Genomic DNA, 25,482 nt, shown 5'->3' with positions numbered 1-25,482 from the left:
CAGTGTTATAAATTTGGAAGGGCAACGCATTTTTCTTTTAAACAGATATCAGAATAAAAGCTGTAGCTATGAACGCTGCTCACGCAGTGGGGGAGCTGATAAAAGGAGGAGCCGGAGATCAGCTTTGCACACCTGAAACCTACGGTAAATCTGCCTTCCTTCAGCCCCTGGATATGAGAGTTCGGAAGCAGTCAGCGTATGAGCAAACGGACACCATGGAGGAAAAAATTCCAAACTCACACATCTGAACATGTGCTTGAATTCACATCTGTCTGCTCTTTTTATATAAAAATAAATTCTCATGAAGAAAACAACTCAGGCGTTCAGTCAGCATTCAAAGATGCCCGTTAGCAAGCATCACTGGCTACACCAACCCCACCCTGCTTCAGTCTCCAACCAACCCCCACCTTTCACTCTTAAACTAAATCTTTTTCTCTTTTTCTATCTGTGTCTAAGGGGGAAATTAGGAGGCCCTCTGGAGAAAGCTGCGTGGCATGCTCTATAAAGCGGATAAATGTGGAGCTGAGTTCAAGGGCTAAGCTCCACCAGAAAGACCTGACCTCTGACCCCTTGGCTTGACCTCTGAGATGACATATATATGGGTCAGTTATCCTCGTGACCTGGTATTAGCCCTTTCTGTAGTCTGATACCACAGAGACTAACTCAGAAAGAAACATGCCATCAAAAGTATGTCATTTTTTTTTCAACTGGGTTGATTTAATCTTTAAAACAGGAAGACGTAAATCCTGCCTGATGATTTAGGCCCGAACGTCATGATGCTCAGGGGCAGACTGAACTGGGATATTTTAGTGAACTTTAATGTGTTTGTGGGAAGTTCTGCAAAATCACTGGTGACATGCTAACCAGATAGGCAGGCCAGACCTTAAAAGAGTGTGATTGTTTGCACGTGGCCTATTTTAAGCATTATTTTGTTTATATAGATTTTGACATTTTGCACTATCAAAAGGGTCAAAACTCCTCTTCACTGCATAGCACATGAATTCCAAATGATCTTCAATAACACGTGATCTTAGGGACTTGGGTACTTTCTTAGGTTTTGCTTTGAACTGAGACATCTGTATGTTATAGATTCAAAAAAAAAATCATCATTTGTCAAGAGCAAGCCGTTGCTTTTTTGCCCTGAGCCAAATCCTTCAGTTCCAGCTTGTGTTGCCCGCAGGTCTCCATGTTCAGCCCGGGTTATATGCAATTATGAGTTCACCACTAAGGCTGCTGGTCATCAGTACACTCCAATGTTCTTTCTTGTATTAACGTTTCTCACCGGGAACCTGGCAAAATACCGTTGTGCTGGCGCCAGAGGTACTGCAGTATTAGCAGCCTAACAGCGTGAGCAGCTCCCCCACTATGTGCCGCAATCCAACAGCATCCAACTGCCAATTAAGAAACAGAGGCGAGGGCCAGATTAAAGAGCGCACTACCTTAAGCACTGAAGAGTGCTGCTATAGAGCTGTAGCACTTCACAGAAGAAGAGAAGCGATCAGAAAGGAGGAGGTTAAGAGAGAAAAACAGAGAGGGAGAATGAGATTGAGAGAGGCGAAGAGAGCGAGAGAGCAGGAGGAGCAACCCAAGGGTCCTGCTTTTATTCCCTTCACTCTCCCACATCCATTACCTGCGTTTGGACCAGCGTGCCCTCGTGCAGCACTGGCAGCAGTTTCAAGGATTCTTAACGCGGAACTGACAACCAGAGAAGCAAGGCGCTCTCATCCCCGGGAAATGACAGTGTCAGTTATGATATAAGTATTTAATCCTATACTGCACAGCCAGTGATCTTATTAAGGGAATAATGCAACTTATACGGTTAAAGCTGGATTAATAGGTCTGCGCTTGCAAAGCGCAATATTAACATAAAGGGATTTCAGAATTGGGTTCATCTCCTGACATGAATTGAGGAAGTCGAGACTGTAAACTATGCGGGGAGCGAGCGATGCTAAGGGCAGAGCGTGTGGCTGTGTGCAGCTCCGGCTCCTACTGTGCACGCTCAATTCTTTAACATCCAGAAAAATCTAGCATTGCATCTGGGAAAGTAGAAACTTTCTACATATTCATGAGCTCGTTTTTGTACTTTCATACATATATTTGATGTTTTATAAATACATTCATCACTGGGGCTTGACATGGTGTAGCGTGAAGTTATGAAAAACTACAAAGAAGACTCAAGCGTTTACTTTTTAAAAAAAAAATCTATACTTTACATTTCTATTTGCCAACTATTTCAGTGAGCACTACTCTTCTTGTCCTCGATCTTTCGTGTTCTGTCTTTTTCTTTCCGTTTACTTTCTCGGTGACCCCCACCGCTATTCAGATGTGTCTTTCTCCCTAAAGGGAGGTCAAGCGACTAATAGTTCAATCACAGCACTGTCACAGTACCACCATCCCCCCTCCAGTCACCCCAGCAAGCCCTGGGTGGGTTTCATCATTCTACCATATACCACCTAGAGGGAGTTCATTACATCAGTTCATAGGACCTTAAAGAGTTAAACAAACACTCTGCAGCACAAGGGTCAATTGACTCCTTGACTCCTCAGTGGAGGAAAGCGAGTCTCTGGTAAGGTTTTTCTTCTATGCTGCTTGTACCTGGCGAGTGGAAACTTTTTACATCCTTCTAACGTGTTGAGCATCTGTCAAGAAATGAGGTAATGAAGACAGAGAAGACACAGGTAAACACATGCAACTTTGAAAAGTTCAACCCTGCAACACTTCTCCAACTCTGACCATCAGCCCAGCAGACCCTTTCCCCTTTTCCCTCCCTCATTTTTCATTCCTCTTTTATTTCCCTCTCTTTTCCCATGGTTGCCGCATCCAGTCCTCTACCAGTTTGCAGGTCTATTCAGCCCAACACAAAAGCAGCAGGCCGGTCCTCTGTGGACCAGAGGAAAAGCATGCCTCTCAAAAAAACAGAAAAAAGAACTATCCCGCTCTCTCTATGGTGATTGAATTTCTTAACATCTTTTCAAAAAGCGCTTAAATGCCTGGAGGCGAGAGGAAGAAACAAGCTAATGGTGGATGGGGAGCACTGAACAAATTTCAGAGCCCTTTCCTGCTCGCGTTTGAGGTTGAAAGCGAGCTCCTGCCTTTCAAGTTTCAAAGTCCTCCTTCCTCCCGCAGTGTCACTGAAGGATTTGAAAAGAAGGTAATTGTGCTCACTGCCGTCCTGATCAGAGCACACGCCCCAGCTCTAGTATTTCAGGAGCTTTCTCTGCCACTATAATGGTACCTGGTGCTCCATTCCTGCATTCTTCCTCCCTTACTACTCTTTCTCCTCCTTCTCTCTCTCTCTCTCTGACCCTCTACAAATGCACTCTGTATTGCTCTCACTCACTTGGTTTCTATCCTTCTTTCACCCCCAGCAAGCCGCTCATTAAATCCTAAAACCCAGGTTTCTCCCTTTTTTCCTCTTGTCTGGGGTGTCTATTGTAGGATTCTGGTTCAAATACCTTTCAAGAAAACCCTATGCATGGCCTTTAATATGGCAGTATAAAAGACAGCGTGGATGCAATGACAAAATGAAATTTTGAAAGAGATAATGAGATATGGAGTGGGGCCAGTACCTCTGAGAGCTGGGCCCTGGGACAAGAGGGGGGCTAAAGTTAAGGATGCCCAGCCAATTCAAAGAAACAGCAAGTGAAACAAAACGCTCAGCTTGTTGTTTTTGAAGGCATTTTCTAGAGGCGCAGGTTAAGAACGAGGACTGTTGTTTCTCCACATGCCAATTGGTCCCTCACTCCCAACCGTCTGATTCGCCTTCCGGCCTGAACTCAGTCAGAGTCTCCAAAGTTGGGACACGCATGTTGTACAAAGGGCCATTGCGCACTGTAGTTCCCCCCATCCCCAGTTACCACTTTTTCTAAAAGCCCAAAATATCAGAAGGGGTGTTCTTGTACCTCTGAGCCAAAGCCAGACATGCGCTGTATTCCACCTTCGAACTTCTCAAAGCGCTGTTTGTCAGTGGCACAAACACATTTTGGCTGGGGAGCACATGGAGAGCGAACAAGGAGAAGAGGAGTGGAGGATATGCGGTGAAATCACAAAACACTTCTTCAAAGCTCCTCTCCTCCTGTGCAATAATCTCTTGCTCCCTTTTTCTTTCTCTTGCAAATCAACTCCCGGGAAAGACTCAAGACTCCCCAATTAACAATGAGAGGGGGAAGAAAAATTCCAGCAGCTGGCTAGAGTTTAATAAGACTACCTCTCCAAGCAGCTTAGGCTTATGTACCTGATTCACCGGCCCTGGCATTGGAGCTAAAGACAGAGGGAATCATTCACGATTAGTGCAGGCTGAAATACGAGGGAGAGAGCGAGAGACCGTTCAAGCTCTACCAAACCCAACAGCAAGCGCGCAGGGGATTACTGCAATTGTGTGAGGTATTTTTCTGATCAACTTCTTGGCTGATAGGCTCGATGCCACAAGGAGCTCGGGGCCTTCCACAGAACAAGGTTCAGTTATGCATTATGTGAAGGTTAGCGAGCCTTCATGTATCTGACTAAAAAGGTTGACTTTCGAGCAACTTCCTTAACAAAGACATCTAAATGTCAGAAGGCAGAATGAGGTCATTACTCTGATATCTGTGGGCAGGATAGTTAGCAATCCCCCAGTCTAAACGTCTGGGGAACTTCAGCAAATATAAAAGTTAGCTCCCTCTCACTCGGCACTCGTGTTTGATTCTGTCTCTGCAGAGTGAACCCGCTGTGGTACATTATTTAACTATCAGTGCCTGATTGATGCTTGGACGAATTGCAGAGAGAGGTCAGGATGTTCCCTCTCCTGGTTAGCAGTCTATTGTCGGCGGCTGATTTCCCACACAGCGTCCGCAAATGCCCTCTTTAATATTCATCTAGGCAAATTTGACGACTCCCACATCTCAATTTGGCTCTCGGCAGCCTACGCCCCAGCCCCCTGCTCCACCACTCGCGGTCCCAGCTTGCTCTCTCTGCCGCCGGGGGTCTTCTGGGACGCACCCAGAGCCTCAGCATCTCGCAGTCCCAGCCTCCAGGCCCCGGGGCTGGGGAGGGGCAAATCAAAGCCTGCTTGGCTCCTTTCTCTTTCCTTGCGCTCACCTCAAATCAGCCTCACAGCAGGGTTGTGTCGTGCCAAGCCTCCGCCTGCCCTAAGCTACCCCTTATTCACCCATTAGGGGCACAGGCCCACCGTAGAGCTGCCCGAAACCCCACTACCATTTCATCAGGGCCACATTGTGAGGAAGCAATGAGCATCACAGTGAGAGAGCTGAAAGCCCTGACTGTAAAAAGCACACTGATGCCTTTTTGACCACGGATAGTTACAGCTTTTAAGGTTTTTCACTCAAAGGGCACCTTGGCCTGTATTCTTTGAGGAATCAAACACCAAGAGATGCATTTGATCAAGGCTTCAAAGCAAAAAGATGCCATTTAGTGCTCTGATTGGCTCATAGACTGTATTAGCATTGCTTCAGACTGTCACAAGCCAGCTATCATCAGCCATAACCTGTTAGACCTTTATAATGTCCTCCGCAACAATATAAAATGATTATGTGCTAGAGCAGATGAGGGCATAGTCATGTCCGCACGGGATAGTTTGTCTTCGAGGGTGGATCTGGGAACACTGCCCACCAGACCAGAGTGGGCCAGCTTTCCACTGGGCCATAGCACTGGAATCCTGCTTCTGACACCACAGTGATCCGGACCAAGTCTGTGGCACTCAGATTAGGAATGGCTCGCCAAGAGAAATGAATATCCAGCCAAAGCAAAGAAATGCAGAGCCAACAGTTGGGATAAAATTATAAAAAAAAAAATACACTAATTTCAAGCACATCAAACATGATCCAAAATTCCACTGTGGCTATATCTCACCTTTTAGTATAGAATGAGAATTTAAAAAGCTCTAAGCATGAATAATCAGCTTTTATTAGCGCAAACCTTGTGCATTTATAATTCAAATCCTCTCATGTAAACAAAATGAGTTTTTGCGTAGAGAAACACATCCACACATTGGGGTAAAGGTTTGTAAGAGCCTTTTAGTGCATTGCATTGAGACATTGAGAACCCCATTAAGATAGTTTGCCCACACTTACTGGGAGTTGGATAATTAGACACTTCAAAGGCACCTGCCCGCCATCCCAGGGGAGACAGAAATCGCCGCCCCACGACCCGTTTAAAAGCATGTTAACTCGTATCTGAGGCTAGCAGGCTAATTTAACTTTTGACATTTGATATCTGAGGAATGAGAGAGATCAGCCATTTAGCTGGAACAGGATTACCCCCCCGTACACACCCCTCCTCCTCTCCCACTCGTTCCAACCCAAACCCCCCCGCTCCACCAGTCAGGCCGGATTCATTAATTTTCTTGCTGCTAAGCACTTTATCAATGACTAGTGAACATCTAAGTCCAGAGTGGACTCTCTCCCTCCCTCCCTCACTCCTCCATGGTGATTAAGCCCGTGGATGTTCAGATCTGTCTGTCTAATTCACTGCCTGTGCTGTTACTGCTGATCTCTACTCACACCTGCAAAGCAGCTAAGTAAACAGAGGTGAAACTTTTTTGAGAGTCAAGCTTGAACATCATTCATACCGCATCCAATTTAAACTGCATATGATGAGGTCAAAATGCCAGAAACACTTGTACAAATAGTACAGCTCTATTGCTACTCAAACGCTTGTCAGCTCGTGGCTTTTATCGTGGTTATGACCGTTTCCTCTTTTACTATGCACCTTATAAATAGGTGAAGTCGTTCCAGAAGCCTCTACTTTGGAAACTGTATTTAAAAAGCACTTCCCAAATGATTTAAAAATGCTGTAACAGTAGGAAGAAGGCTGATCGTCTTCATCCTATTTCAGTGACTGAGTAGACCATTTTCCACCGCACAAATTATCGTGCAGTTTTAGGGTGGGTCACGGCTTTGTGCACGTTCCCTACTGCAGGATGCACAGTACTTCTTTCAGAAAAAAGAAAAAACTGCTGGGGCTCTATGGAGATTCATTTAGGTTGAAAACAACCAGTTTTTTTTATTTATACATTTAAAAAAAAATAGCAGTAACAAGAAAAAAAGAGATGGCAAAGAAAGGTTTGTTGGCTTCTCATGAAATGAATGCGGGGAGATGTCAAGAGAAATCAAGATGAATAGGTATACCTTACTTCAAAAAAGGACTATAAACATCCTTAGGATCACAACCTCAAGCTCTCCAGATTAGGAAACTACCACATGTTACAGTTACAGCAACAAATACTGTGTTACATTTGCCTCAGGAGTCGGATGCTGAAGCTGGGAATGACTTAATTGCGGAATTGAGCTCCTCAGAAATGTAGAACATTCATCCACCACAAGAAATACAGAACAAAGATTTTAGCATTTTTTTTAAAGTACTGTCAATATTTACGTAGAGAGCACATTGTATTTTGAGAATTTTGTAACTGACTTGTTGGGTATGTATTTTGAGTTTTTCTTGTCAGCATGCAAAGAAAATATTTTAATCAAAGTTTAGTGCTAAGTTTGTCAATATTTAATGCAAGAAAGAAGCGTGTCTTATTTTTTGTGCTTGATATTTTAATTAACTAATAACCTTGTTTCCAAAACGACGTAACTTTTGTAAATGACCCGTAAAACTAACCACACCTATAAGCACTATTTGGGGATTGCTTAACCACGCTCAGCCTTGCTTAATAAATCTAACCCTTACAGTTTTACTGTTTACTGTTCTACAGCCGCCATCTTGGCTTACTTAGTCATGTTGGTGGGGTTGTTCCAACTTTCTGTCTTGAAAATTCTGACTTCGGACTTCAACTGGAATGCAGTGAAAGCTGCTAGTGTCGATGCTTAGCATACAGCAGGGGATAGCATCACAGCAAGCAGTCTGGAGTTACACCCTGAAGGGCAAATGACTGACTAAATACTGTTTTATCAAGAGTTCGCTTCACGTAGCATACAGCACAAGCAAGCTAGTCACCGCATCGGTACATTTCTAAAGGTGGTTTACTGGCCTGTATTTAAACAAACTGCAAACATTCTTTCCTCCAAAGTAAGCTTTGTTGTGTTCAGGCTAAGCTTGTTGAGAAGCAAAAGGTTTGGACGTAATTCAAGTTTCTTATCTTAGTTTGTGCGAACTGTTAGCTGACTTTTGTTTAGCTTGCTAATGTTGCATGCTACATAACAAGCAATCAACCATTGCAATGCAATTTAGCAGGCCAGTGGAGTAGATTCAGTTTTGGACTCATGCAGGTTTCTCAAGGAGTAGCTTGTGATTTAGTTTATCTCACCAAACACCTCATGCGAATACCCTTTTTCTGCCTCCTCCTGCTTTCTGTCATCACTTTCCCCAATCACAATTCAGCTGTCGTAGTTAAATCATTTTCTGTTTAAGCTGCAAGATGAATGAACTGCTGATTTCAAACTTGTCATACCTGTGAAACTGAACAGTCAACCAACGTAAGTGAAGCAAACCTACAGGGATACATTTACTTGTGTTTATTTAAAGTACCTCTCCAAATATATTTAAATTTAGCTAGCAATCGTTGACATATCACAGTTTGGGAGTTTTGAGGGGAGTTAATTTGCAACCATAAATCTGCATTAGTCCCAGTCTCATGCTTTCTGCTGAATGTCTACATTACAGGTTGAATCGGGGGCTACATGTGAGTGTGACGGATCTGGGTTAAACGAACAGCATGCCTGGAGCTTTGATGCTGCAGCTGGTAATGCTTACAGTTTCTAACCCATCACATTTAAACGCAAAGGTCTTTTTTTTTCAGAGACCATGACAATCAGAATTCCAAACTACAAGCCAAATGCCATAAAAATAAAACAACTCAACAGACTCACTTCACTGTGCTCCCACAATGAGGGGCTGTTCTTTGGCACGCACGTTAATCCACCCTGGCTTCAAAAAAGTGAATCAACACTTTACTTTTGCAACTCTAATTATCTAAAATAACATTGGCCCATTTTCCAGTTTAATTGTCGAGACTGAGCAGCTAACAGTTCACTTCATAAAGATTTTCCAACATGCTGTCATTGTATGACGCTTAATAGTCAGGCCACATTTCCTACAGAAGACCTGACCCTCACCTGCCCCCAATGTGTGATATCAGCGGGAGTGCCGGCTTAATAACAGAGGGTAGTTTAGCCCTCTCCTTCTCAAAATAAAGGTGAGATGTGGACAACTTCATTATAGTGTCTGCTGCAGGCAGGGAAAGCCCTGCAGATTAGAGGATCTGCCATGTTGGCCAAACAGACTTAACCACTGTCTGTTGGGAAGGGGCTGAAGGTTGAAGGTGAGCGAGGAAATGAAAAAGCACAAGATTTCTATGTGATTAGATAAATGCCTCTGTAATGCGAGAGAAAGCACAATACACAGTGAAACTTGCAGGTGTGGACAATTTATGGGACTAGCTGCTGGAGAAATTGTCTCATATGTCACAGGTTAGATCAGACAGGATGCGTAAAGTATGACTGAGGGGCTACAGTGGGGCAAAAAAGTATTTAGTCAGCCACCGATTGTGCAAGTTCCCCCACTTAAAATGATGACAGAGGTCAGTAATTTGCACCAGAGGTACACTTCAACTGTGAGAGACAGAATATGAAAAAAAAAATCCATGAATTCACATGGTAGGATTTGTAAAGAATTTATTCGTAAATCAGGGTGGAAAATAAGTATTTGGTCAATAACAAAAATACAACTCAATACTTTGTAACATAACCTTTGTTGGCAATAACAGAGGTCAAACGTTTACTATAGGTCTTTACCAGGTTTGCACACACAGTAGCTGGTATTTTGGCCCATTCCTCCATGCAGATCTTCTCAAGAGCAGTGATGTTTTGGGGCTGTCGCCGAGCAACACGGACTTTCAACTCCCGCCACAGATTTTCTATGGGGTTGAGGTCTGGAGACTGGCTAGGCCACTCCAGGACTTTCAAATGCTTCTTACGGAGCCACTCCTTTGTTGCCCGGGCGGTGTGTTTTGGATCATTGTCATGTTGGAAGACCCAGCCTCGTTTCATCTTCAAAGTTCTCACTGATGGAAGGAGGTTTTGGCTCAAAATCTCACGATACTTGGCCCCATTCATTCTGTCCTTAACACGGATCAGTCGTCCTGTCCCCTTGGCAGAAAAACAGCCCCATAGCATGATGTTTCCACCCCCATGCTTCACAGTAGGTATGGTGTTCTTGGGATGCAACTCAGTATTCTTCTTCCTCCAAACACGACGAGTTGAGTTTATACCAAAAAGTTCTACTTTGGTTTCATCTGACCACATGACATTCTCCCAATCCTCTGCTGTATCATCCATGTGCTCTCTGGCAAACTTCAGACGGGCCTGGACATGCACTGGCTTCAGCAGCGGAACACGTCTGGCACTGCGGGATTTGATTCCCTGCCGTTGTAGTGTGTTACTGATGGTGACCTTTGTTACTTTGGTCCCAGCTCTCTGCAGGTCATTCACCAGGTCCCCCCGTGTGGTTCTGGGATCTTTGCTCACCGTTCTCATGATCATTTTGACCCCACGGGATGAGATCTTGCGTGGAGCCCCAGATCGAGGGAGATTATCAGTGGTCTTGTATGTCTTCCATTTTCTGATGATTGCTCCCACAGTTGATTTTTTCACACCAAGCTGCTTGCCTATTGTAGATTCACTCTTCCTAGTCTGGTGCAGGTCTACAATTCTTTTCCTGGTGTCCTTCGAAAGCTCTTTGGTCTTGGCCATGGCGGAGTTTGGAGTCTGACTGGTTGAGGCTGTGGACAGGTGTCTTTTATACAGATGATGAGGTCAAACAGGTGCCATTCATACAGGTAACGAGTGGGGGACAGAAAAGCTTCTTACAGAAGACGTTACAGGTCTGTGAGAGCCAGGGATTTTCCTTGTTTGAGGTGACCAAATACTTATTTTCCACCCTGATTTACGAATAAATTCTTTACAAATCCTACCATGTGAATTCATGGATTTTTTTTTTTCACATTCTGTCTCTCACAGTTGAAGTGTACCTCTGGTGCAAATTACTGACCTCTGTCATCATTTTAAGTGGGGGAACTTGCACAATCGGTGGCTGACTAAATACTTTTTTGCCCCACTGTATATGCTCGTTTAACGTAAAGTGTAGTATGGAGTATAGGGAATGTTTATCTGAGAGGATCCCGGAAGTTAAAGATTGTTTGTACATGTCACTCTTGAGTGACATGTACAAACACAAAAACCATAATTTTAAAGTCCAAGACTTTAAAATTTAAATCCACTTCAGACGAGTAAAGTCAAAGCAATGTTTTGGGTGAACTGAGACATTGTGGAAAAATTGTATTGTTACTTGTTCTAGAGAAATATGCAATATGAATAAATCTGCTCCAAAGGACCATCTGCCAAGTTTAGCTGCAGTTATATTTAGAGCACCAAAACTGTAATATTTATATGTGAAGGACTCACTTCTCATGGAGCAAGTCAAGTTTGTGTTTTGAGGACGATGAAGGGGATGCAAATACAAATACTTAAAATGTGAAAAGTGGAGCAAGCATCTTTGGCCACATTGTTACAAAAATAAACTTTTTAATGGATACTTTTCTTAAAATGAAACTATGATGTCAGACTGATAACTGGCCCAGATTTAGCATCACCTATCAAATGCATATATATTTGTTTAAAAATATATCCTAAAATCTATAAATCGAAGCCTTTACCATTCCCTGTATTGTTCCACATTCTTCTATTTGGCCAGATGTATTGCAGTCTGTCCTCGTGTTTGTTTTCTCGACCTTTTCACTCCTCGTTTTTTTCTCATCAAATCTCCTCCGTCTACACTGCGTCCATTTACCTCACTTCCCATTTCCCCGACTATTCCCCCCTGCATCTCCCCTTCCTGTGGATGTCCCCTCTCAGTAATAAGCTCCTCTCATGTATGACCTCTCCTGTCATTCCCACCACTGGAATCCTCCTTCTCTAATCTCTGCATTACTTTTACATTAATCCCACACTCGGCCATTGGAGCTCATGTGACACATTGCCATCATAAACCGCTGCTCGAACTGGAATGAATTGGTTTGATGAGGGAAAGCTGACTTAAAATGCTTAAGGCTACCACGGGATTCACCTGTAGCCTGTTGCTTTCCTTTTTCCTCTCCATCCTTAAGCCCCCCAATTTTCCCTCTCAAAGCCCCAACTCCTTTAGTGCATTTTCACTCACTCCCGGCCTTCAGTTCACACTCCGAGCCTACTTCCTGTTCCCATGTCTTCCCCAAATCTTCTCAGTCTTCCTCCATCTCCTCTCATCCCTTTCCCCTTGCATTTTCTGCCTCTCTTCATCCACTACCTCCCAGCACCTCCATCCTTCTCCCTCCCCCCTTTGGGCCACAGTGGGACTGTTGGACTCACGCAGCCCCATGCTGAGCTCCTCCAGAGCCAAGCCAGAACAAAGAGCCCATTGAGCCGAGCAGAGACATAACGTGGGCCGCCTCTGACAGCACCGAAGATGAAGTCATGAGGTCGCCAAACAGTTAATAACGACGGCCCCATCCTCCCGCTGCACCAAATGTGCGTGTACAGTTTTGGTGCCGCTGACAAAAGTGAGAGAAAACGAGGGTGTATGCAAGCACGCATGACTGAGTTTCCACAGTCTGCAACACGTGTGTACATATCTTAGAGCATGTGGACGGACAAAAAGCTTTTAAGGGCGTAATGAGATACTCCATGACACCCAAAAATGCACTCAATCACTGCGTAAATACCACAGAGGAGAGACAAAACCATCAGAGAATTGCACTTTTAGTTTTGGCCTCGCTCCAGCTGCGATGCAGAACACCCACCCCACCACCACCACCACAACCACCTCCCCCCGCCTTCCTCATTGGAGTCTGTCTGGCGCAAAGTCTGACATGAGACACATCTCCCCGGGACCGGAGCTGTCGCTGCAAGGCCCACACTCTGAACATCATTAGACTCACAGCTCCAGGTGAGATCATGCAGGGTAGCAAAGACCGGAAGATCCAAGTGTATTTGTGTCTGTGCAAAAGCACGCATGCTGGAGATCGGGTTCAAGCATTCATCTCCATGCCACTGAATGACCGTGGCCTATTAAAATGCCTTTACAGGACCACTTGCTTGTCAAGAGGCCTCCGGGCTGAGTTGTGCGCGGGACAGGGGAGGGAGGCAGAGCGGGCGAGAGGCGGGAATGGTGAAAGACAGCTATGCAATTGATTAACATTAGAAGGACTTGCTCAAGTTCAAATTGCACGGCCTCCTCTGCTGTAAGCTACAGACGTTTGTTTCCCCGCAAGTAGAAAGCTTCTTTCAAACCCTGTCTGTGCTACACATCTGAGTTCAATTCTCCGCATGCCCTCACTCTAAAAATCAATTCCACCTCCTCTCCTCTGCTCTTTTCCTCCAGGTCTGCGAACAGACCAGGGCGAAGGGATTACACTGTCCCTCCCCAGATCCGAGCAAGACAACAAATGGTTCTTATCAACTGACACCCCCTCTGCCGTCCAGAAAGAAAAGGCAGAAAAACTGGCCAAGCCGCTTCAGCACGGATGTGTTCTCTGGGTTCTGTCTGCCAATCGTGGCAACTCTTTTCACACTTAAAGCCTGAGCTATTTACGAGAGCCCTGGGAGAATACGTGCACAGCACCGGAGGGTGGGAAGAACTGAGGGGAGAGAGTTGCTGCTTCTCAACCTCTGCTTCTAATCAATCACCAGAAATCACTGCCATGGTTTATGGCCTTTGATCCTAGCTCCTCTTTCGCACTGGAAGGGAGAGAGTTGGGCTGCAAAAGGGGAGGGAAAGCACAGGGAAGGGTGAGAGTCAAGGCCCAGAGGGTGTAGAGGTCAGGGGAGAGAGATTAGGGAGTACAGAGCCTTTTGCGCTCTCAAATCTGAAAGCATGTCTTGATTTAATCCAGTGAGTTTAGAGCACAGAGCAGCAAATGGCCTGGAAATATCTTTCATGCAAAAAGCTAATTATAAAAGGCAGTAAGTACCTCACAAAGGTAAAAAATATTAAATAGATATTAAAAAAAACTGACTCTAGGTCTTTCTGCTTTTTTCTTTTACCACGTTTTATCTTGCTGGGCACATAACATATGATTTCACAACTCTATAATATATTAATAATTTTATATTTTTTGGCTTATTTATGTATTTATTTTGCAGAAAACAAAGAATCCACAGGTTATTCATAAGCCAACCAGCTGGTATTATTTCTGAAAATGTTTCACTGTGCATAATAAATACATCTTTGTAAATAAAATCAAACTGTACAGACAATATCGAAGCCTATTTTTCTTTTATATAAAATCCAACCCTGGTGGCAAGGCCACTAGTTGCTCCTTCATCCAAAGAGAAGAGAGCAAACAAACCAAACAGAGAAAAACACGCCACAGTAAATCCTCCCGGTCGGGTCGTGACACTCCTGCTTTGTTCCTCCTGGCAGGTGGGAGGCCACTGATGCCTCCCGACAAATGGGCAGAATGGTAGAATAATCAACTACTGTTTCCCCACTTTATTGGTTTATGGGTTTATGGGTTTACGAGGCCGCCGGTCGTCCTTCAGCCTCGCTCTCTGAGGGGAGCAGCAGGAGCCAGCAGGACCGTAGATTCAGCAGAGTGAAGCTGGTCAATACGCACCAATCCTCTCTCATGAGACAAGCTGATCTGTCATTAAATGGCTGGTCATTGGTTTAGACTTGCATGACCTTTGACCCCTGGGCCTTTCTGGTAAAAATGACCTCAGGTTTGTTTTTGTTTTTTTAAGGAGCCGCTGTGACACGAACTCTCACAACATATTAAAAATCTAAGACTTGAGATGTGTGCATGCCATGAATTCTGAATCATTTAACTACAATTTGTTTTAGTATCTAAAGATACACACACATAAAAAACATACCCCACAGAATTCAGCATCATTGCTGAAAGACAACATTAACGTCAAAAACAATACAGAGATTTTTAACAAAAGCTGAGATTGCCAAACTTACTCGAAGATAAGGACAAGGGGTGACCTTATCTAATACAGTTTGCAGCTTTCCTGGTTTAGACTATTGCTGTGCATTCACTCAGTTTCCTTTGCAAATCGGTAAAAACATGTGGCTTATTCAGCGATGCTTCTATTGATTATCATTTCCTGTTTTTGTTTTTTGCCCTGTCTCTTGTCTTTGTGGTGGATCTCAGCAGTTGCTATATTAAGTCCAGTGTTGTTGTAACTGCTGGCTAGCACAAAAAGAAGATCTACATTGTAATTAAGTTGATTTTTGTTCTCTCTACAACAAGTAGCACTAAGTGAAAAAAAAAAGATGCAATTCCACTACAGCTAAATTGTGGTGGCACCACTGCAGTGTTCAGAAGTCTTGAGGCAATGGCTTATAGGCATCCTCCAGCAGTGAGGGAGCAGCGAAGCCCCAGCAGGCAGATCTGGGCAGGCAGAAGTGTGCCAGACGAGAGAGGCCAGGCAACGCTGGAGTGGGTTGGGCTGCTGAGGTTCCCCTCCGCCCTGAGTAGCAGCGAGGCTAAGCTAATCCTGCGCCTCAGGCCCCTGTGAGGTGGCTCTGCCAAAGTCTGTCCTCCTGCTGCTGCAGGAAATTGCCTTCAGTGCAGAAGTCCATGAAATGGCTATGGCTCACCAGTGAAGGCAAAGCACATCCGCCTCGTGTGCACATGGTGATTTTACAATTCTACAGGTAGCTTCAATATTTCTCTTTGAAAGCTCATAATGTACTATCATAAAAGAGCATGCTATGGTTACATTTTGTCACCTTCTATGTATACCTTCTAATTCTAACACAATGTGTTTTTATGCATTTCTATGTATTATGCATGTAGCATACAGCGGTCGTTTGACACTTAAAGCCACTTTTCCTGTGTGGGGCTGCATGTCAGGGTCTATAACGCCTCCTCCATTGTGCTGTTTGACCCACGGGCCAGGCAGAGCTCCCATGAGGTCTCTTATCCCTCCATCAGTTCTTTCTCATTAGCTCCCACAGGCAGAGCCCCCAGCAGGATAACATGAAGAGGCCCCTGCCTTCCTCTTTGGTCCCCATAAAAAAACATATAGCACAAATACAGATGACACAGATCACCTTTTAGGAAAAGAAAAAAAAACAACAGTTAAAGAAAACAGCACTTAAAATATTTAAGGAATCAATCCTCCCGTTAGATCTCCTGATTATGCTGAGTCATCTGATAACAGTTATGGTCAGCCTGTGTTTGAGTGTTCCTATCAAATTTATGCATTCATGAATAACTTTCCTTTATGGTAGGTATTGTTCTTTTTGTGTGTGTGTGTGTGTGTGTGTGTGTGTGTCTGTGAGTTTGTGTGTGTGTGTGTGTGTGTGTGTGTGTGTGTGTGTGTGTGTGTGTGTGTGTGTGTGTGTGTGAGCTTGTGTGTGTGTGTGTGTGGGGGGGGGTTAGGCAGCAGGGACAAAAAAGTGGAAAGCAGAGGTGACAGCATGAGGAGGGAGGAGGAGGGGGAGGAGATGGGGCAGGACACAGTGGAGAAACAGTTGATTATGAGTCCCATCAAGTGATCAATGATTTCATTAATAAGACGGATCATGCGGCTGTCATAGCTGTGACAAGGGCTGAGGGATGATCCGCTCCCAGTGCTCCATTTCAAGCCTCCCTCCCTTCCTGTCCTTCCAATATTGCCTCCCTCTGCCAACGACAAGGGAACGCCAAGGAAAGAAAAAAGAAGGGGGGGCTGGGTGTTCGTGGGGATGGAAGGAGGAGGGGGTTAGTCATGAGGGAGGGAGCAAATGGAGAGGGGGGAGAAGAGGGAGGAAGAAAAGTGAAAATCCATTTTGAAACCCATTTTCAATTAGGGGTCCACAAGCTGTTATCACAGGTGTCCCAGAATGGGGGCCCGTAAGTGAAAATGTCTCCTATCCGTTTCTGAAATGAAACCTTATCTGGGAGGCACAAAGATGGCGGGGACAGCGTATCTGTAAATTACTTTCCATCCCTGCTGTTAACGGGAACTTTATTTCTGTCAGATGACATTCCCCTCTATTTACTGTTGATCATTTAAATGGCTGCCTATAAAGAAGGAGGCCCCTCACTCTTCCTCTATCACCCCCCCTCCTCCTCACCCATCTCTCTGTATCATTCAACCTTCTCTGCCCATCTGAAGATTTTTTTTCCTTTTTTTTCAGTGTAGTCAAGTGCTCCTTTTCTTCTTTAAACACTTTAGCCACGCTCTCCATTTGCTTGGGGATTTCTGCAGTAACCTACACGAAAGCCTAACATTTGTTGCCCTTTAAGGCTTAACTTGTTTGCCTTCTGAGACCCTCACTCTCTCACCCTTTTAAGCACGCCCATTAAAGCATCCCAACTCGCCCACTTAATAACATGCTTTGCAGAGGCTCTGCAGTCGAAGCGGCGTTCACTGACAATCTTCTAAACTGAGCCCGCTTTTTCAATTCCCATCCTATTATTTACACTCGCTCCCTCTCCTTCCCCAGCACTCATATCATAAACGTCCAACCAACCAGAAACTTTTACTATTCTTTTTCTCCTTTGCAAATAACCAGTCCTTTAGCCCCCCCACCCAGTTATTTATTTTATTTTTTTATTAGCAAATCATCCCATGACGACAGGATTTATCCAACCAAGGAGCATGGACATCTTTTTTTTAATCGTAGGACCTAACAAAAGAATCAAGGGACTTTGTGGTCCACCTGCCTGCTGAATGATGAGGATTGGCGGGGAGAGACACCCCCACCCCCCACCCCCCTTCACCCCCCCCCCCCCCCCCCCATCTCCAAACCCCCCCTAAAGAGCACCAATCACAGCATTGTTGTGGCACAGTCGGCTCTTTTGAGCTGTCACTGCTAAAAGGAGGGGACACAGAGATGAATGGTACACAGGATGAAGCCACCATTTAGCTAACCATGTGGGAACGCTCTACCAGGACTCAATAATTACTCCAGGGCCTGTTCATCCCGGACAAACCCAACTTAGGGAGAAGAGAGCAAAGGAGCAAGGAATGCTTAAGTTGGGAATTATCGCTGCAGTGCACACGAAGGCAGGATTTTGCAGCTTAAGGTTATCATCACTAATAAGCTCTGATCAGATCAATACCTGTTTCCGAGCTGATTCACGGTCACAGAAGACGGCTGTGCTTCCTGGTAGCAGAGATATCTTTGGAAACATGCGCACTAACCAGTCCACCTGCCCTCCCTAATTGTTTTCCACTTTTCACAACTTATCATAGCACGCTATTGCCAGGCACTCCGTGGGGGTTTCTGCTGTGCTGAGATCAGGGGCCGCTACTCTGCCTGACGGGGGGAAATATTTTGCCGGCCCTTCATAAGATGAACCAGTCACTGGGGTTCCACAGCTGCTCACAATTACCTTTTGTTTGGATGGATGCATTGGGGCAGGGGCTACGAGGGTTAAAGTTGAGGCGAGTGTAGGGTTACACCTGATAAGAGGTTATGAGTTCTGGGGCCGAATGGGGAATGTGCTGTAATTATAACCACACAAAGAATGTGTAAGCTATCTTATGATTCAAAGAGAGAGATTGGGATCTAAAAGGGACCTTTCTCTACAGATAAGTATCATCCCTCCCCTCGTCAAGTGAGTTATGGGACTACTGTATTTTAGGGAGTGCAAAGTCGTAGCACGCCCTCTGATGTGGCAAACGGGAGATTTTTAAGACAAACCTTGCGCCGTTTAGAGCTGTAATTATCAGCACATTACTAAGAAAAATCCACAATCACGGTTCTAAATTACAGCCATGCTTTTTCCGTAACAAACTTTTTCTTACTGTCCCGTTAATGAATGAAACAGAGCCAGCCATCTGGGAATGAGTAAGAGTGAGAGTGTTCCCAAGATGCTTCAGGATGCATTAGCTTACCTACTTCCTGTGATAACTTCCATATGGAGAGCAAGTCACAGCGACTTATTTACCCCTTCCTAGACTGTTTGTCTTCCGTTCACACTTGGAATGATCATGTTTGACATCAGCAGAATGAAGAGGAAGTCACAAAACACTCTATCAGGCCACCAGCTCTGCCTCCGAGAGTCAAATCTCCATACCCCCAAAAACCTTCCAAATCCTCTCACTGCTAATGAGCGCAGCTGCAGCTTAGGCCATGGTGATCTCAACTCCGATTTTGTTATGACTTTCATTTGAACAAAAGAAAAAGTCTAATATTTCTTCTCCGAGGCTCAGAACTGGGGCTGAATGACGACAAGCTTAATGAAGCGCAAGCTCCGTGCAGCTTTTAATAGCAAGTGTTGAAGACATTGCTAAGTAAACATGTCAAAGTTGCTACCAGTGAGCATTGTATTTGACTCACTGTTAGCCATGAAAATAAAGAAAGAGTTATGTCAAAAAAACAGTGGGTGTCTAAATCTTTAGATGGTCGTTTAAGTCCTATAATAATCGTTGGACCGCCGGTTAGTTCAGTGGCCCTACAGCTCAAACATGTTGAGTGATGGTCGCTGATACATATAGACTGTAGATAGAAGATGGATGTAGACACCATCACGTCACCCTTTGTGGACTTTATTGTGACCTTGCAGCAGTCATTGTTGTGATTTCATGGACCAATATGTGATAGTATGTCTTTGTAGTAGCTAGTACAAGCTAGCTTGTTAGCAAAGTGCATCCATTGCCTGAAAGGATGCATCACACAGAAACAGATACCTGCTAACTAATGCTAAGTTAGATACAAATAGAATACATGCATAAAAACTGGAACACTGACTACTTTGTTGGCCTGTTAGTACAAGTAGCTTCATTTATGACTAGCAGACAGGTAACGGTTACATAGTGGCCTAGCGGGAAAGTGGTAAAGAAATCAAATATGGGAGTAAAAACAAAAGTCATCCAAAGGTTTTGCACCGTCAAAGGCAGCTGCGGGTGCCTTTGGTTTCAGACTATAATACTGGACCTTTTTTTCTACGAAGGTTTGAACTTTGAGAGAGTTTAAACAAGAGAGAAAAGCGTGAAAATGTTCATGCCTGTCTGAGAAAAGTTTACAAAGTGTGTAGTGAGGGGTTTTACAGCCTTAAAACATCTATAATAATTGTAAAAAATAAAGTTGGCTACTTTGCGGGTTATTTTTGGTACGTAACTCCCGCGATAAACGAGGGACCACTGTATACTCCACTGTAGACTTGGACAGCTGGAGATCTGCATGTGTAGTCATTCCTGTAACACTTTGTTGAACTCCACTTCCTGCAGCGCATGCATTGTAATGTAAATTTTGCTGACAAGTCTGCAAGGTCATAAAAAACAGACATCCTCACAGACCCTCATGCTAACTATCTGATGATGAAATGTACATCATGCAGACCCAAGTGGATCCTATTGGATCCTAGGGAACTTGTGGATACGGAAAGCATAATCCCGGTATAAGTATTCGAAATGTTAGGCCGTGACACAATTAGAACCCAACGCTTGCAATACCTTCTGATACAAAATTCAGAGGTTCTTGTTTCTTTAAGTGTAGTGTATGTAATGAGGCTGCCTGTCAGCAGCAGTCCATTTTAAGTATATGCACTGCCACACTATGCCTATGACTTAAATGACTTCTTAATAAGGAAGTTTATATTTAAGTTCATCAATCATTTTGGGTTTTTTTGTTTTGTTTTTTTACCTTTACCGGGGCATCAAATTTATTATTGAGAACCAACTACTAAATTTCTCTTTTCCCAAGTACATATATGTACATATCCATTCTGCTGTAAAACCCGGTCTTGTAAGTCTAAGACAACTGTAACCCAATTCCAGTTTGGAGCTGGTGGCTATTTTTGGAACTGCAGGCTTTGGCCTTAATTTTTCAACCAGGAAGTGACATATTGTAACCAAACTCACAGAGGTCTGAAATTCATCTGACCAAAAAATGCTGAAAAAACAAAAGCTTTTGTGACTCTAGTAAATAAAAAGATGAAAATAGATAGGAAATTTTCATTCAGTAGTATGTTCGTGCACACATTAGGATAACATTTGTTATCTGATCTGGTTAACCTGAATGCACTTTTTATTTTCAGTCGTCCCAGCTGAAAAAACAACACCTTAATATAAGTTGTGTGCATTGCATTCCTTCAATTGTGGACTTTTATTACTCAAAGAGTAATCTGACTAATGGGGCGGCTTGTGGCTATATTACAAAAGATCAAAAGGTTATTGGCATAAATTACTGCAACTCAGTTAGAGGTGACTTGTACCGTTTGAGGTGGTGCTGGAGGCCACTGCTTTCTCACTGATGTCACTTCGTGCTAATGAGCCCTTGGTAGCCACGATGGTCTCCACCCTCTTCTTCTTCTCAGCTGCTGAACTGGCCTGGGACTGGGTTTCCATGACGATTGTTCATTCCTCAAGACCTCATGGAGACGGGATAACTAATGGAGAAAAAACAGAAGATAAACCCGGTGAATGCAAAGACTAAGTATATATTTAGAAGATTAATAAGTTAGCAATAAGTTTACTTTTTCTAATGTTATCTGTAGAATGCTTCAGAAATAGACTGTGAACCCTGTGAGGAAAACTTCAGATCCAGTCCTCCCTTTTCATGGTGCCCAGAGCACACTGTGGGTCAATCCAGGAGCTCACACTGATTTATTTTAACTCAAACCTGCTGGGCTCTGATCTGCTTGTCAGGGGCCTGATTTCCTTCCTTGCTTCCTTTAAATATCCAAAACCAAAATTTAGCGCGACTGTTTTCAGCTGTCACGCTAAACTTCTGACTTCTTGTCAAAAACACAACAACTCTATAAACAGAGTGCGGCAGGACATCCCGACTAGGTTTTATATCTCAGAATAGAAGTAAAGGCAGCTTGTGGATATACTGATAATCCCACTCTAGCAGTCTTTCCAAAGAGAAAGAAGAAACCTTAAGGGGATACCACAGAGAGAGAAACATTCACAGTCCTGAAAAAACAAGGGTTGTTTGAAGGCCCTTTTGGGAATATCATGGTGCCGGGCAATTTTTCTTTCAAAGAATAAAGGTGGTTCAAGTTAATACTGTCTGTGGGTTTAGAAGGGGTTCAGCCAACAGTCTAGCAGACATGCTGCTCAGTTCAGCACCTCAGAGGCTGTCTACAAGCTCAACTGTATCTAGGTCATGGAGGTCTCTGATTATGGAGACAACATGGTGATACACCACAACCACTCATTTACACAAAGTATAGGACAGTTTCATTTGGTCCGTTACAAAGCCTTTACTTAGACCCCATAATTCTTGGATAATTACTGGAAATATTTAGTCTGACTGATTTTCTTTACAATAAAGAGCAGCTAATTACCCAACTGTACTATTTAATTGTCCTCCTCTCTGTAAACACGCATGGATACAAAGGCAGTAAAGTCAGCTGTGATGCAAAGAGAGTAGTGCTGCTCAAAGAAAGAGGGGGGCGAGCTGATTTTTACCAACTCCCCAAGGAAGGAAGGCAAGGGGGAAGTGGTGAGGGGTAAACTTCAGACAAACACTGTGCGCTTTGTTTGTTTTTTTCCCCACCCCCTGAAAAACCAGAGTCTGTCATCCATTCTGACCCGACAACAACATCTGTAAGCAATTGCTGCCTTACAAAAAAAAGGAAGAAAAAAAAACACAATGCAATTACACCACTACCAATCAAAACAGAATTAAACAAGAGCTTGTCCTCTAATCACTCCCACATGAATACATGCATAGCCGTCATCTCCAACCAAAGACATTTTTGTCCTACTTGAACTGATATCATCTCAAATCACTGCTGCATGTGTTTGATAGAGTGAATGCTTTCATTTCTGGGGCGGGGGTTACGAAGCCTGAGCAAGTTATAATCATTAGAGCGTGTGCAATACATGTACAGTGCTATGAAAAGGTATGTTCCTCTTTCCTGATTTCTTAGTTCTTTGCATATTCATCACACTTATGTGTTTCAGATCGTCAAGCAACGTTTTATATTAAGTAACGATAACTTGAGTAAAAATCCAGGTTTTAGATGATGATGATTTTATCCAAACCAAACTGGCTCTGTGTGAAAAAGTAATTGCCCCCTAAACCTAATAACTGGTTGTGCCACCCTTGGCAGCAAGAACTGCAATCAAGAATTACGTTAACTGGCAATGAGTCTTTCACATCACCGTGGAGTAATTTTGGTCCGCTGTTCTTTGTAGAATTGTTTAAATCAGCCACATTAGAGGGTTTTGAGCATGAACAGCTCGTTTTGAGGTTGTGCCGAAGGATCTCAATCTGATTTAACTCAAACTCTCCAGAGGTCACTCCAAAACCTTCACTTTGTTCTGTTTTTTTTGTTTGTTTGTTTGTTTGTTTTTTGGGGGGGGGGGGGTTGTGATATTCAGAGGTGGACTAATCTAAATGTTCTTGAGCTTTCGAGACACAAACTGCTGGCCGGATATTCTCCAGGAGCAGAATCCATGTTTCCATCAATTACAGGAAGTCCTGAAGCAGCAAAGCAGCACCGGGCCATCACACTACCACCACCATGTTTGATTGTTGGTGTGATAATATTTTTATTAAATGCTGTGTTAGTTTGATCCCAAATGGAATGGAATCAAAACCTTCCAACAAGTTCAGCTTTCGTCTTGTTATTCCACAGAACATTTTCCCACATTTTTCTTGGAAATCATCAAGATGTTTTTGGCAGTCTTTGTGTTTGTTTTTGTCAGCAGTGGTTGTTTCTCTGGAATCTCCCATGGATGCCATTTTTTCACAGTTTCTTTCTTATTGAATCATGAACTTTGACCTTAACTGCGAGACGTGAGGCCTGCAGTTTGTTAGATGTTGTTCTTGGTTCTTTTGTGACCTGGTTGAGTCATCGATATTCAATTTTGGTAGGTTTCACCATTGTTTCAAGTTTTCTTCATTTGTGACGTATACTTGAGAGCCATGATGTTATGGTTTTTGAGATCTTTTAAACAACTTTACTTTCTCACACAGGTTCTGTTTAAATTAGTTCTTGATCAACAGGTGTGGGGTTAATCAGGTCTGAGACTGGCTAGCAGAGATGGGCAGTAACGCGTTAATTGTAACATGTTACTGTAATCTGATTACTTTTTTCAGGTAACGAGTAAAGTAAGGGATTACTATTGCAAAAACGGTAATTAGATTACCGTTACTTTCCTGTAGGAACGCTGCGTTACTGCGTTACTAAAACCGTGATTTTTTTGCGAGAATGTCTCATGACAGTGACGTAAGCGAGTGCAACTGACCTTATTTTAAGTTTGATTCCATAAAAAGTGACAAAAACATTAGCGTCCGTTGTGCGTGGGAAGAAAACTTCATTTTACAGTGAAAAAAAACCCCTAAACTTCCAAGCAAGCACCGAGTGCGCTACGACGTAATGGGAAACTCACAGAGAAACTCGCGGATTCTTCAACTGACCGCTGCGGCACACCTGCACCAGGGTAAACCTCCGCCTACCCTACTCCTGCTTTACAGGTGAAAATAGAGCAACAGGAACGCTAGTCTTTGACTTTATTTCTTTCCTGCTGTGTTTTACTTGCATCTATTTGAAAGAGTGAGTGTAAACACGCAAAAAAAAAATAGTTTATGTGCTGGAATGTGCAGAAAATAAGTTTAAATGTTAAACAAATTTCTTCTAGTCAGTGAATGTTGCATATAATTTAATTTTTGCTTGATGCATAAAGTTAAAAGATTAAAACTAATAAAACAAGTTTTAAAAAGAGACTTTTCCATTTGATTACATTTTGTATGATGGATTATGCAGAAAAAGTAGAATTGGGCTGAAAGATCTATTGCTTTATCACATAATTGCTTACTTTTGAAAATAAGTAATCAGTAAAGTAACGGGATTACTTTTTTGGGGAAGTAATCTGTAATTAGTTACTGATTACTTTTGTCAAGTAACTTGACCAACACTGCTGGCTAGTGAATTTGAAGTCTTTCTTTCTAAAAAATGTGGTTAATCTCACTTAATTCATGATTTAACAAAGTGAGATAATTACTTTTTCACATAAGCTCAGGTAGGTTTCGACAGAAAAAACAGTATTTTGTATTTACTCAGGTTATCTTTGTCGAATATAAAATTTGTTTGTTGGTCTGAAACATTTAAGTGTGAGAACTGTGCAAAAGACATCAGGAAGGGGCAAGTACTTTTTCGTGGCACTGTGCATTCATATTAAGTTTGTGAGTGCCACTCATTCACTTCATCAGCATAAAGTCAAACAAGAGCACGGTTAGAGAAAACTTCACCATTGCCCCGGTGAAACTGTCATTACATCATCCGTACAACTGAACTTGGGTAAAATCAGTGAAGGAGAAAAGAACAAGAGGAGACCTGAGCTCCGGACATGCTCGTGTGCCTAGCTCACATAAACATGTGTGTATTCCTATCACACCCCAGGTGAGTCAGACCAAAGCAAATGAGCTGAAAGTGCAGTAAATATGAGGTTCTGGATTGGGGATCATACCAGAAGGGGGGTGGCTGAGGAGAAAGCGGGGCATTCCACTGGTCGGGCAAATATTCACAAGTCCAAGCCACTGAAGCGTGTCTGACGGGCCTTTTGTGCTCCACAAGGCAGGCCACAGTTCCAAAGCAGCAATTAA

At 43.4% G+C, this 25,482-nt stretch overlaps 1 protein-coding gene across 1 annotated transcript in view; it reads right to left on the bottom strand.

Annotated features, from left to right (window-relative positions):
- gli3 (GLI family zinc finger 3) overlaps window positions 1–25,482 on the bottom strand; it is a 101,375-nt gene that overhangs the window by 61,461 nt on the left and 14,432 nt on the right. The window contains exon 2 of the mRNA XM_085172323.1: window positions 21,137–21,310. Within this exon, the coding sequence (XP_085028449.1) occupies window positions 21,137–21,269 (133 nt within the window). The 5' untranslated portion in view covers window positions 21,270–21,310. The remainder of the gene's footprint in view (window positions 1–21,136; window positions 21,311–25,482) is intronic.

The sequence above is a fragment of the Neolamprologus multifasciatus genome, chromosome 9, assembly GCF_963576455.1.
Source record: "Neolamprologus multifasciatus chromosome 9, fNeoMul1.2, whole genome shotgun sequence".
Lineage (NCBI taxonomy): Eukaryota > Metazoa > Chordata > Actinopteri > Cichliformes > Cichlidae > Neolamprologus > Neolamprologus multifasciatus.
The sequence above is the reverse complement of the archived record's forward strand: the minus strand, read 5'-3'. Positions and strand labels throughout refer to the sequence as shown.